This window comes from Diabrotica virgifera, chromosome 2 (assembly GCF_917563875.1).
Source record: "Diabrotica virgifera virgifera chromosome 2, PGI_DIABVI_V3a".
Taxonomy (NCBI): Eukaryota; Metazoa; Arthropoda; class Insecta; order Coleoptera; family Chrysomelidae; genus Diabrotica; species Diabrotica virgifera.
The window spans coordinates 5693902-5707761 of NC_065444.1; the positions used below are offsets into that span (position 1 = coordinate 5693902).

At 31.6% G+C, this 13860-nt stretch overlaps 2 protein-coding genes across 2 annotated transcripts in view; one reads left to right on the forward strand and one right to left on the reverse strand.

The window, feature by feature from the left end:
* Positions 1–13860, forward strand: part of LOC114324661 (KH domain-containing, RNA-binding, signal transduction-associated protein 2-like) — a 1309325-nt gene that overhangs the window by 635158 nt on the left and 660307 nt on the right. The gene's annotated exons all lie outside the window — the stretch shown is intronic.
* On the reverse strand, positions 5379–13086 carry LOC114324664 (leucine-rich repeat-containing protein AAC1). Its single transcript, XM_028272528.2, has 2 exons — positions 12824–13086; positions 5379–6103 (listed from the first exon to the last, which is right to left on the reverse strand). The coding sequence occupies exons 1-2, from the start codon at positions 12879–12881 to the stop codon at positions 5583–5585; spliced, it is 579 nt and encodes a 192-aa protein (XP_028128329.1). The 5' UTR covers positions 12882–13086; the 3' UTR covers positions 5379–5582.

Below are 13860 nucleotides of genomic sequence, written 5' to 3' on the forward strand. Positions count from 1 at the left end.
TCATGTCAAATATAAACTGAGACAAGATGTAGATATACAAAAACAAACATTGATAATACGGTTTTGATCGAGGAAGAATAATTACAGATTGTTTTCATAACATAATATAAATATAAACTTATACTAATTATATATTTATTTATTACTTATTTAGACAGAAATGTTAGATACAGAATAGATACTTTAAATCACTTTCAGGAAACGATTTCGGGAAAACATAAAAAACAAGGTGTGTGTCTAAATACTAAATTGTTTAAAAAAAAAGAAAAAAATTAAATATTTGAGACATTGTAATCTAATCAATAAGTTTTACGGTTCGATAAACGAGGAAGTTGCAGGCCATTGAAATTCTTCTCCTTCTTTTTTTTTGTGTCGATATGACTGTGTCTGTTTTGCCTCCAGTAAGTTGTCATTCCTTCGTTTTCGTGGTCTTCCCACTGATCGTCTTCCTATTTGGGAACCTTCTCTCGCCGTCCTTACTACTCTATTTTTGTTCTCATTCGGCTGATGTGGTCGTACCATTCTATTCTTCTGTTTCTTACCTAGTGATTAACGTTGTTCACCTTGCATCTCCATCGTATATCTGCCCCTCTGGCCCTGTTATATAGTGTCTTACCATCGATTTTTCGAAAGGTTTTTATGTCTGCTGTTTTTAGCGTTCTTTTTGTCCTCTCTGTGTTAGGTCGTGTCTCTGCCATGTATTTCATTACCTATTGGTCTGACAAATAATTTGTAAATTTTGCCTTTTATTTCTTTTTCGATATTTTTATTTCTTCATATTGTTTTATTCAGGCAACCTGCGGCTCTTTTGGTTTTATTCACTTGATCTTCCACTTCAGTTTCAAACTTTTCGTAGCTAGATAGTGTGATGTCTAGAAGATATTTAAAGTCTATCACTTGTTCTATTATCTGACCCTCCAGCTCCAATTTACATCTTATCGGATTTGCTGTTGTAACCATGCATTTGGTCTTTTTGGAGAAATTAACATGTTTAATTGTCTGGCGGTTATATTAAATTGGTGCAGCATCAGCATACGTTGTAAATCATCTTCACTTTGAGATATTAGTATTGCATCGTCTGCATAACAGATTACTTTAAGTTGCATTTGGCATCCTTTTTTATTTCTTACTTTTTTATTTCGATCAAACAATAGAGGACTCAGAGAATCTCCCTGTCTTATCCAATTGCCAACATCAATTGGGTCAGTTAGTTCTTCTTCTATTTTTTTTATTGAGTTGTTCGGGTAGATCGTTTAAAACGATCAAAAACTTTGAAATTCGGAAGGTTTAAAAGCAAAGGAAATTTATGAATAAACCTTGAAAGTGCATACTGATATTTTTTGGCATTAAATTAGTATGGTAGAAAGATGGGATGTTGAATTTAAACGAGGTTCTACAAGCCCTAAAGACGATACCCGTCAAGGGCGTCCAAAAACAGCAACAACACCAGAAATTGTTAGAAAAATATAGGACATCGTATTGGAAAATCGTCCAGTGACAGAAAGATTTAGTAGAAGCCCTAGGCATCTTGTTGGACAGTGTAAGCAATATTTTGAGTAAAGTATTTGGTTTCAGATAGCAGTGTTTACCATTACTTCCCAAATGATAAACGAGGAAGTTGCTAAAGCACTTTAAACAAATAAAAAAATGAACAACAATTGCACTAAATGATATTCCTCGTGAACTGTTGGTAGAGTTAGGAATCAGTTAGCTGTCAGGTTTGTTTAATAGAATTATGGTAGAGAGATAAATGCAAGATAAATAGTGAAGCAGTGTATTATTATCTTTTTATATAAATGAGATGTTCAACGATACACTAACTACAGGGCCGTAAAAATATTTGGTCACATTATATAAATAAAGGTCCGATAATCAGTTTGGAATTCTGTGTGTAATTCAGTTTTTAGAAGTTATGTGGTAGGTCCCTAATAATAAAATGATTCTGAAAAGCAAAAAATTTTAATAACTAGAATCGGTATTACAGGATAATGCAAAAATAGATGGAGATACATAAAGTAGAGTTAGAACGAGATCCATAGAATCAGTGGCGTGCTGGAACTTTTCAAGCGGCCCGGTGATTGTATAGAAAAGCGGCCTCCCATCCTCATTTTACCTTCTATTATCAGGATGTTTTATTCGGTATTAAAAAAAAAACAAAAAATATCAATTATTTTTGATTCAAACATAAAACTTTGAAAAAAAAGACTAAGTTTTCACTCTATTCTACATCCCACCAGAATGAAAACAATGGGAACTTTCTCTGGTTACACCTCCGATGCTTCTACAATTTGCAAGCCATACGGATGCTGAGACTAAGGAAGATGAGGGAATTCTACAATTTACAATTCACGTACCATCTGCTCAGCGCGGTAAAGTTCCAACGAGAATGGTTATTCATTTTTGATTTACATTTACTCTGTGTGGAGTATGAAGGGAATCATTCTTGTTGGAACTTTACCGCGCTGAGCAGATGGAACGTGAATTGTAAATTGTAGAATTCCCTCATCTTCCTTAGTCTCAGCATGGCTTGCAAATTGTAGAAGCCTCGGAGGTGTAACCAGAGAAGGTTCCCATTGTTTTCATTCTGGTGGGATGTAGAATAGCATTATGTTGTTTCATATGCCATTAGAGTGAAAACTTAGTCTTTTTGCTAGCAGTTGCCGCTAGGGCATTTATACCATTTCGTGCGTTGCAATCCGGGACTGCACGCTGGGGTTTGTTTTGGTTGGATCGGGGAGAGCAGCATATGTGCCTCCTGATGAGAGACTAATAAGTTTCGAAACCGGTAGAGGTGCTTGCAGCACTCTCTGATTGGACTGGAATATGGTTCGGCTGTATTTTCGTTTTGCAACGAAATTGAAAATGGTTATTCATTTTTGATAAAACTTTGAATTCCATGATTTTTTTCTTAATTTGCTATATTTTTCTTCTTCTTCTTCTTCTTCCTTCTTGTATGTAGGCTTTAAAGCCTGTTTCTTCTTCAATATTAGCCTACTAAATTGATTAAATTATCGCACCATCCTTTTCTTGGTCTGCCATTACTTCTTCGTCCATTTGGTGACTTATCTCGTGCTATTCGTACTATCCTATCCTCTGCCATTCTACTAATGTGTTCGTTCCACTCCTGTTTCCGTTTTGTCACCCATCCATTTATGTCTTCTATATTGCATGATCTTCTTATGTTTTCGCTTCTCTCCCTATCCAACAGACTTTTCCCTGATATTCGTCGGAATATTTTCATTTAAGAATAATAAATCTTACAAATAATAATTGACATGTATGACAATATTGTATGCAGTAAGGCAGAAACCATAATTTCCTAAATCAATATAATATGAATTTGATGTAATTAAGGTACAAGTAAAATAAAATTGAGAATTTTTTAATTATGTATTAAGTTATATTTTAGTAAATCAATTAAACAAGAGTGTATAAATACAAGTACAGTGCAAACACTTTAATTTAACCATATTTAAAATGTTAATACAACGCAATAATCAAAAAATTCTTTTGCAATTATTTTATAAAATAATTACTTAACTCTCGATCAATAATCTCCGCATTAAAATAGATTTTTGAGCAAATTCGTCGATTATTTCATCATTTTTAAGCTCATACAAAGCTTCTTTTTCCATAGCCATTAGCATAAAAGTGATCTTGTGTTAAAGTACTTCTTAACCGATTTTTTATGTATTTCAATGTTGAGAAGCTTTTTTCGCAAGATACTTGTGTCACTGAAAGAGTTAATAAATGCTTTATATTATACTATTTAAATTTGGATAAGCACGCACTGATATATGTAAGTTGTACTTATGCAAAACAAACAGCGTAACAGCAAGCTATACAATATTTACACTTTTCAGTACTTACCACACGGAGATGAGGTTTTCACGATATCAACATTGTCATTTGTCATTTCATGTTTTTTATCACTTGGATTAATAATATCATCCTTCATATTTTCTGTAGGCTGAACATATTCATCATTAACTCCATCTTGTATAATCTAAGTATTTTGCAAAATCCTATTGTAATAGGTACAATCCATTTATCAGGAAAATCCATGAGTTCTTCTCTAATTTCAATCGCAGATATGATAGGATAAAACTTTCTTAATTGGTCAGTAAATGATTTAAATGCCATCAAAGGTATACCATTTTTTATTGTATCAAAATTTATAGGATGTAGAGTGCTTATATCATCATAAAACGATTTGATTTGTCTTGATCAAATCGTTTTTCAATACTTTCAATAATTCGGTCAAAAATGAGCAAGACGTTTTTCCATTTTTTAATTCTGCAGAGTACATACATGTTTGAAGAAAACCATAAATATACTTAGATTTTATATTATCTGTAGCAATCTATTTATGTATATAGACTATAGAGTCTTACTCATTTACTTAAACTGTATTTCACAATCAAAAAAATTTGATTTTTTTTAAATGTTTTATTAATATTATTAGCAAAATTAACATCCGATTAGAAATTAAAAAAATATTTTTTTGTTACATAAAATTTTTTGTGAAAACCTATTTGACCGGCCTCAAGAGGCCGCGGCCTCTCGGTGATTGCACCGATTCATTTATATGGCCAGCACGCCACTGCATAGAATGGAAGAAAGCGAATGGTATGCTGTATGACAAAAAGATTCCACTGAAACCTTAAAGTTTTGTTGTAAGAAACTTAATGTTGAGAGTTAAAGAAAAAGAAGAAAAACAAATGCATGCAATTAATATGTTAGGGCAGTTCGGGAGTGTCACTATTAATGGAAGCAATTAAAAAGTAAGACAAAAGAAGAAGTAGTAGTAGAAGTATTTTCTCTCGAGTTTGTAATTTCCATATTTTATATCCGCCATTAGTTGATCTTTCCGTCCAATTTTAGATCTTCCTCTAGGTCTGTTTATTACTGGATTTCATTTGTTGCTCCCTTCCAAATTAGTGCTTTTTCTTCTTTTCTTTATACATATATGTCTAAACCAATAGTATGATACCCCAAGTAGTTAAAGTAATCGACCCTCTAAAATTTATGTTGACCTATTTTTATCGGGGTTAGTCTGTTTACACCATCTCTTGAACTTTTGTATTTTGGTTTATTTTTATTGGTTATTAGTCTTCTGTCCTTTGCTTCTCTTATCAGCGATATGATGGTGATTATATATTTGCTTCTTAAAAAAATAATTATTCTTCTTATACTTGTTGTAGATCTGTCGATCTGTTAATTCCGATGTCGAAGAATTTCTTGAGAGGTAGACTGCCAGCTATCTCTTCATCTTTTTGGTGGTCTCACCGGTGGACGCTTGCCAGCTGACTTTCCTTCTAGCGCAATTCTTGGTAGTTTCTGCTCCATAATTCTTTTTACATGACTGAACTAATAAGAAATATTCAAGTAATTTTATTTAAAACAAACGGTTTATCTCTTAATTTACATAAAAATGCTTTCTTTTGCACGGTATTACTTTACCAGGTCATTTAGTTATTCAAATACAAGCTTAATTTTTACTATTTTACCATTTTCTACCATTACAAAAGATTCAAATTACATATTTATATTTAAAAATATACATTTGATGCAATTTTTAATTATAATATTTGGTGGTCCAGGTCTTGGCGTTGTTGTAGTTGTATGGCGAGTTGTAGGCGATGTTGTAGTTGAAGTTGTTGAAGTCGTTGGTGGTGTAGTTGGAGTTGGGTAAGTCGTTGTTGTAGTGGTAGCTGTAGTCGTATAGGGTGGTGTAGTTGTAGTTGGGTAAGTCGTTGGTGGTGTAGTTGTAGTTGGGTAACTCGTTGTTGTAGTGGTAGTGTAGCTGTAGTCGTATAGGGTGTTGTAGTTGAAGTTGTGTAAGGCGTTGTTGGTGTAGTTGTAGTTGGGTAAGTCGTTGTTGTAGTAGTAGCTGTCGTCGTATAAGGATGTGTAGTTGAAGTTGTTCTAGGCGTTGTTGGTGGGCTGGTTTCAACATCCTTTAATTCGCTGAAAATGACGTCATCTCCTATTTTGTACAAAACATGTTTGGGATCTTCGAACAGGTTTATCCTATTTGAAATTTCTGTTTCCAAATCATTGGATTCGCTGCTACTCAGTACATAGTATGACCGACCTGAAACTAAATTAAAAAATTTCAATTTTTTTTTATATGTACATATACCTACAATTTAATACACATAGTTTTAAAAGTTATGCATCTAAAATTATGCTCATTTTCATAGTTGATGTTTTCATGAACAGATTAACGGATTCCGCTATTTTTTTTTATTATTTTAGATTTTTCTTTGGTATTTATACAGTTGGTGATACAAAAATCTAAAATAATAAAAAAAAAACAAGCTGAAAATGCGAGCATTATCATAATTAAAACTTTGTTTATTTACGTATTTAAATTTATAATATGGAAAATTTATATTATGAAAAGTTGTTTAGTACATATTAATATTGTGAAATATAAAGGTACTCTACTCTCGAGTGATGATTGCATCTTAGATTTTAGACCATGCAGACCTTTTTATAAAGAATAACTTTTCTTCGTAAAATTAATAATAAAAGAGTTATAAATGAAAATGATGTTGGTATCCGTAACTTGAGAAAAATTTTCAAATATTTTTTTTTCATTAGAAGGATGTACAAGTAATTGCATATATTAGAACGTAGTTTTTAACTCCAAACAACTTTTTATAATAACACTTTTCAATATTTTGAAAAATAAAGATACTTTAATCTTGATCGGCCTTCATATTTTTGACATACCTCGTATAATATAGATTTCATATCTGATGGTTAAATATTCGGTTTAAGACCATACAGAACTTTTTATGAAGAATACCTTTTTTCGTAAAATTAAAAATAAAAAAAGAATGTGTGTGTACTTTGTACGCACGTAAAAAGTTATTCTTCTATTATATAATTTCAACGAAGTAAATATACTTAACAGGGTATTTGTATTTCATTTAAATATTAAACTAACTATCTTATCTATCACTTTCAAAATTTTTTTATTAAAACAACCAAAAATTAAAAAAATATATGAATCGTCCAGGATTAGAACCCGCGACCTTCCGTGTGCTTCCGTTCTCTGACCCACCGCTCTACCAACTACGCCAGCGAGCCACTTGAAGTTAGATGTAAGTTTCGGATATAATTACACAACACGGTGACAAATAGACGTATAAAAATGTTATACCTACATAATATTGTATTATCTTACTACAGAGAAAGACAAATCCGAAAATTATAATAAAGAATACATTTACTAAAAACACTAATATCCTTTTAATGACTTATTTGCGCTGATACATAATATACATACATGTATATACACCGTTCTTAGGCGTCAACGCCCTTCGGTAGGGATCTATGGGGGAGTATCACCGAGCCGCAAGCCCTTATCCCTTGCCGTACATAGGTCGATCAGATGCCCGCATATTCAGGTCTAAGCGCCAGATTCATATTTAGCCTTTTTGTTTTCCGATGGCCTGGGCTGGGCTTGAACTCTCGTACCTCACGGCGAAGTGAAGTGCGGGTCAGCCGCTAGTCGCCGCTATATACATACATACCTATCTTGAAAGATTAGCAACTAAACGCCATATTGTCTGTGTGCGCATGCACGCAGATTTATGAAATTTTACTCTCAACCGCGCCAAAAGAAGAATCCCTTCAAAAATTTTCCCATAATATGTGTCCAACTTAACTAGACACGTTATATATAATAATACATAAATATAATAAACTACATAATATTATTGAGTAGGCAGCTCAAATAAAACAAGCGTCTCGGGTAGGCAGTGATGATTACGACTACAGGCGTTTATAGCCGAATGTGATGTTGAAGCGGATATACCTACCATATTATTTATATTTATTTATATAAATATTTGCCAGAAAATTAATATTTAAACTATTTTATTGAAAAAATAAATAAATACAAAATAAACAAAGTTTTCGTTTAAAATAGTGAACTGTAACTTGACATTACATTAACATTAATACATAAAATTTATTTATTTATTTAACATTTCAATTTTATGTTGACGTTTATTTGCGTCAAACGAAAACAAGTTGAGTTGACGTTTCTATGTCGGAAGAAAATAGATACTTAAAGAAGGCTTGTGACGTCACAATGACGATTTTGAGGTCGGATATCTCGAAGATGGTTAGAGATAGCGAAATGCCGTTTTGAGATTTGTATTTAGAAGACAAAATTACATGGGGGTCCATCGCTGGGTGGCCTCTAAATATTGCAGGAGCGGCGACGCACGAACGAACAGACTTTGCGAATTTATAAATGAAAAGTTTTAGTTTAAAATTAGCGGAATCCGTTAATCTCTTCAAGGAAAAATCACCTATGAAAATGAGCAAAGATAATTTTAATTGATGCATATCTTTTGAAACTATGTCTATACACTATTAGCAATGCAATAATATTGCTATTAAAATATCTTTTACTTGAATCGATACAAAATGTTTTTTAAGAGCATGGGCGTAACATTTCGGGCCAATGCTTTTTAAATACATTTATTTTATTCGAATCCTGAAAAAACTAATAAATATTTTTCAAAAATTTAAACGCAGAATGAAAGATTACATTGAGATGAATGAGATGATGATTACAATGAAAGATTACTGATTGAGATATTTGAAATTAAAAATCATAATCAAATTTCTATATTTTTTTCACCCCTCTAACTTATTAAAATAAACAATGTAGATAGATTGTAGAATAATGTAGGTAATCTTTCATTCTGAGTTTAAATTTTTCAAAAATACTAATTAGCTTTCTTAGGATTTGAAAAAAATTAATGCATTTAAAAAACATTAGCCCGAAATTTTGCGCCTACGCTCTTAAATGTTATACATATTAAGATTTTTTTTATTGTTTGTAAAACAATTTTCATGGAAACATAAGAAGCAAAAATATAGGAATAAGAAAATATTGACGTAAAAAAGAAATTGTCAATGTGCGCAACTGATAAAAATGATTTCTACCCTCTAAACTTAAGTTTCTTTATTTTTATTTATATTGTAGTTATATTCATATACTGCATATTCAGCTTCATCCTTCTATGCTGTCCACTAAAAAGAAGATTAACCTTAATATTAACTTTTAGCTATATTCTAATTCATCTCTAAAGCTGCGAGTGGGAAAAGAATTTGATACGACAATGTTGCATACTATCATCAAGAAATTAATAATTAATTGAATATCTTAAATATAATTTAAATAAGAAAAGTAAGTTTAAAATCAATTGAAAATATTGTTTGGAATACATGTAAACAACAGATCTATTAATAATATTAGATAAACCGATGATGACGCAAGAGGATTCCAATACTAACAGAGCTGCTTTTTAATTGATGTTTTCATAAGAGGAAAATCCCCTAAGGGCTTGTTATATGCAGGCGGTTTGCCAACGTCGACTGCGCGGTTTACCTGTTTTACTTGATCTCACCCTAATGCCGCCTTTGAAGTTTCACCCTAATACCAACTCGATTCGAATTCCATATAAGTCACCGTTTAGCATATATAGTGAAACTCATTTTCTGAAATGTTAGCCCCCTAGGTGGTCATGTGACCCACCTAGAGCCTAATTAGGCTTTTTATGTATTTATTTTTATCTCAGCCGGATCGAGAACTAGCGAAAAACTAGATTTTTGGCGGGAAATTTAAATTTTAGAACAATCTTAAAATTTTAAAGGAGTATAAAAAAATAACTAATGCCTGGTTGCACCAACAGATCTTAAGCTCCAGCTTAGCTAAGCTCTACTTATAGATAGGGCCTCCTTGAGTATCACTAACGTTGCACCTAAATTTTAGATTCTTACGTTATTATCAATTATATCTATTATTATATTATGGTATTCTTACTGTAATATATTATAATTATATTATATTAATTCTTATGATATTCTCGACTTAAGCTTAAGATCTGTTGGTGCAACCGGGCATTAGACATTCGTTTTCACGAAAAAAAATATATAACGTGTATTTTTGCATAATGTTTCGCCCTGAATTTTTTCAAATTTTTAAAATAGGAAGACAGATTGTTTGTAGCGAATTGAAGGAGGAATTAAAAAACGATTGTTAATTTGAAATAAGTCAGTGGCGTACTATCTTTTTTGTTTAAAAAGTTCAGACCATTATCCCTATGCGCGAAAATGATAAATATAAAATTCTTAATTGTATGTCAAAAAATGCACAACAACTACCTCTTAAAACTAGCCAAATTGTATTACAATGTTGCCAGTAGTTTCGGTAAAATCATAAAAAATGTGTAAAATTTTGTTTTCTTCAACGCCCTGTATCTTGGAAATGGATGGCATTACAAAAAATTTTTATTAAGCAAACCCCAACTATTTTTCAGTTTTTTACCTACTCTAGTGACGGTGTTACCTTTTTTGAAAAACATGTATACAATTGTATTAAAAAACGAAAAAAAAAAACGAAAAATGCGTTTTTTTATTTTTAAAGGTGCGTTTCACCAATTTTAAAAATTTGAAAAAATTCTGGGTGAAACATTATGCAAAAATAAACGTTATATATTTTTTTCGTGAAAACGAATGTCTTAGTTATTTTTTTATACCCATTTAAAATTTTAAAATGGTTCTAAAATTTAAATTTCCCGCCAAAAATTAAAAACAAAATTTTGTCGGACAGAACTTTTTAAAGCTTACAACTTTTTTTATGTAAAGTTTTTCGTTAGTTCTCGGTGCGGCTGAGATAAAAAATAAAAACATAAAAAGCCTAATTAGGCTCTAGGTGGGTCACACGACCACCTAGGGGGCTAAAAATTTTAGAAAGTGAGTTTCACTAAATATGCTAAACGGTGACCTATATGGAATTCGAATCGAGTTGGGGGCAGTTTTCATCATCTTACCCGGCTAGGCCCTTTGACGTAAAAAATTATAGACCTATATCGTTGCTCACTTAGTGTATAAACTGTTAAGTGTAACAGAACTACCCACTACCCATATTTTTTCTACAATTTTAATTTAAATATTTCCTGTTTTAACATAAATTTTCAAATATTTCCTTTGTTTTGATTGTACTGTCTTGAACGTCATGTCACTTTTCTACCAATGTTGCCATATTGACAAAAAAGATAGCCCTTGCAAAATGTTTGAAAAGAAATATAAATATAAAAATATAATTTTGTACAAAAATAAATATTTTGTTTCATCAGTTGTTATGTGTATGTATATTAGTTACGATTAGGTTAGGTATTTCGAACATATTTTTTCACACTTGCACTCATTAAAAAAGCACTCACAAAAAAATAATTGTAAATGTGGCAACATTGTAGATGTATAATATTAATAAAATGTATAATTAGGTATATAAAATTTCTTGACCGGACTTTTACCCAGAAGTAAAAGGCTATCTTTATATTTTAAATAATCGTATACAGTCCGTCTAATTTACTTACCGTTGCACGTCATTATCTGCGTTAAAGATCTAAGTTGACATTGTTGCCCAATTACAAAAAATTCTTGAATTCATTTTAAATCAAATACATCACACAATTTTTGCGGAAGTTTGCGGATTAAATTACTTTACTTATTTTTTATAAGATATGTAAGATTCGTTGGTTCAAAGTGCCTATTTCTGAAAAGGATGTAGTCAAATGGGCTTAAACGAGTCACTAATCAAAAGTCTATGCAAAATTTGAACAGACATATCTTATAACCAATGTTTGTCTTCAGGAAAACAAAAAGTCCAAAATATTCACAATAGCAAAGTTTATATTTTTTATGCTAGTTGAGATTTTTGGTATCACCAATAATTAATAAGTTATTTTGAAAAAAAATCAATTATAAAATTTTTTTAATTTAAAACTAAATTGTTTTTAAAAATGAGCACTTTGAAGCAGTAAAACTTACAGATCTTATAAGCAACACATAAGTCAAGTAACTTGTGAAGCGGTAACGATTAATTTGATTTGGGATGCTAATTAGGGGGTGATTTTTACGATTTATTTACCAAAAAAAATGTCCAACTTTATTTTGAGCGTTACATAGTTAATATTGATGCTAGAAACTAATAAATGACAAAAATATAGCTTTTTTAAACAACTTAAAAAAGTTGTGATGACTTTTTCTCGAAAATTGATTCATTTTTGATTATTTCACGTTGAAATATTCGATTTTGAATTTGACGAATAAGAACCTACATTTCATGACCTACTGGGTTTAAAGACTTCGTATATACACCATGTTTTTCACTTTTTTTTATAAGCTATATTTTTACTAAGAATATTTTTTTTCGATAACATACCTACTTACTTTTTGATGTATTTGCGAAAAACCGTCTCGAAACGTGATTTTTTTGAAAAATGAACATATTCACTCACAAATAATTCGAAAAGTATTGACTTAGTGAAAAAACTCCATAGAACTTACAGGTTGTTTAGAATTAGTCAGTTTATCCAATTCCGGGCTTACCTTGAACACATGTTTTCTCCCGAGAAGGGGTAAAACACACCTACGGCAGAAGCGCATATCGGCACAATAGGTATCATTTTTTTTTTGTTTGACATGTTAGCCATGTGTGTGCCCATCTTAATCCGAGCAGTTCTTCAAAATTTACAGCAAAAACCGTGAGTAAATGGACTATAAATTAGCTTGAGCTTTTATGATATATTATGATGATTTATATTAAATGTTGGGCCCGCATCCCACCTGGAACCAGGGCCCGCTGATCTATCAGTACGCCACTGGTTCGTTGCCCTAAACTAAAGCATGTAAAGCATGTTCTATGTCCTATATTCTATTATAAATGTTTGATATCTAATATCAACACCTTTACTATTATCTAATTATTAAATTTATAACCTACCTTGACTACCACAAAAAATTGCTAGGAACAGGAACAATAAAAACAAACAATAATTCATAATGGCACCTATTTGAGCAGACAGTACACTACGTTAGCTAAGAATAAAAGAAAAGAAGCACTAAACTCTGGACGGTGGACACATTGGTTTCTTTGTGTTTGTGTGATGTTTTCTGTTATCAGCTGAGAATACGATACGTTTTGTTTAGCTTATTTAAATCTCAAATTTAATGTGGTCAGTCAACTTCCTTTGGTCGGACAGACATCTTTCATCTTTGTCCATTGATGTTTCAGAGCCGTACCGTTTTAAATTTCAGAGGGTAATACAAATATAGAACAAATTAAACAAAAGAATTGGTTGAACAATTTAAAGATGTATTGACTGAATTGAATATAGTGATTTCTTTTGACGTTTCGATTTCCCAAGGAAATAATATAGTTTTAACGAGTTTTAACTAATATCCATACTTATATAACTCTATAGTTTTAACTAATATAAAGATAAATTACCGGTTTCAAACCTTATTCCGATTACCACCCTAACCTGTTTCAAACCCTATTAGGTTATCTTCAGAGAGTGCATGAGTTCTGAGTGCATTCTGATGCACTCTATATCAAAAATATGAGTTGCTATCATTGGTTGTACAAGGGAGAGTGAAAGAAAAAGAGGATCGGGGACACGACGCACATCCTGGTTGAAAAATTTAAAGCAGTGGAATGGAGAAACAACAATAGAGCTTTTCAGAACCGCTGCAGATAAAGTAAAATGAGCCATAATGACGGGGGATGAGAGGGGATAAATATGTGTTGTTACAAACCACAATGCAGTGAAAAATAAAGGAAAACGAAGTATTGAAAGAAGAAGTATCTCCTAGCTCAACAATCTGAGAAAGTGGTATAATTGAACTTTCATCGACTTGTTCAAAGCTGCAATCTCAAGCTGCAATCTCTAACTGCAATCTGAAAATAGCTGTGATGACTACCAACCTCCTTATAGGAGACGGTACCTAAAGAAGAAGAATAATTCAATACATACCGTT

What these genes read in the sequence shown, in the direction of transcription:
- LOC114324664 (XM_028272528.2), bottom strand. Translation starts at nt 12,881, where the DNA reads ATGAATTATTGTTTGTTTTTATTGTTCCTGTTCCTAGCAATTTTTTGT. An exon ending in AATTTTTTGTGGTAGTCAAG is followed by an intron (nt 6,104 to 12,823) that starts GTAGGTTATAAA and finishes TTTTTAATTTAG; the next exon opens with TTTCAGGTCGGTCATACTAT.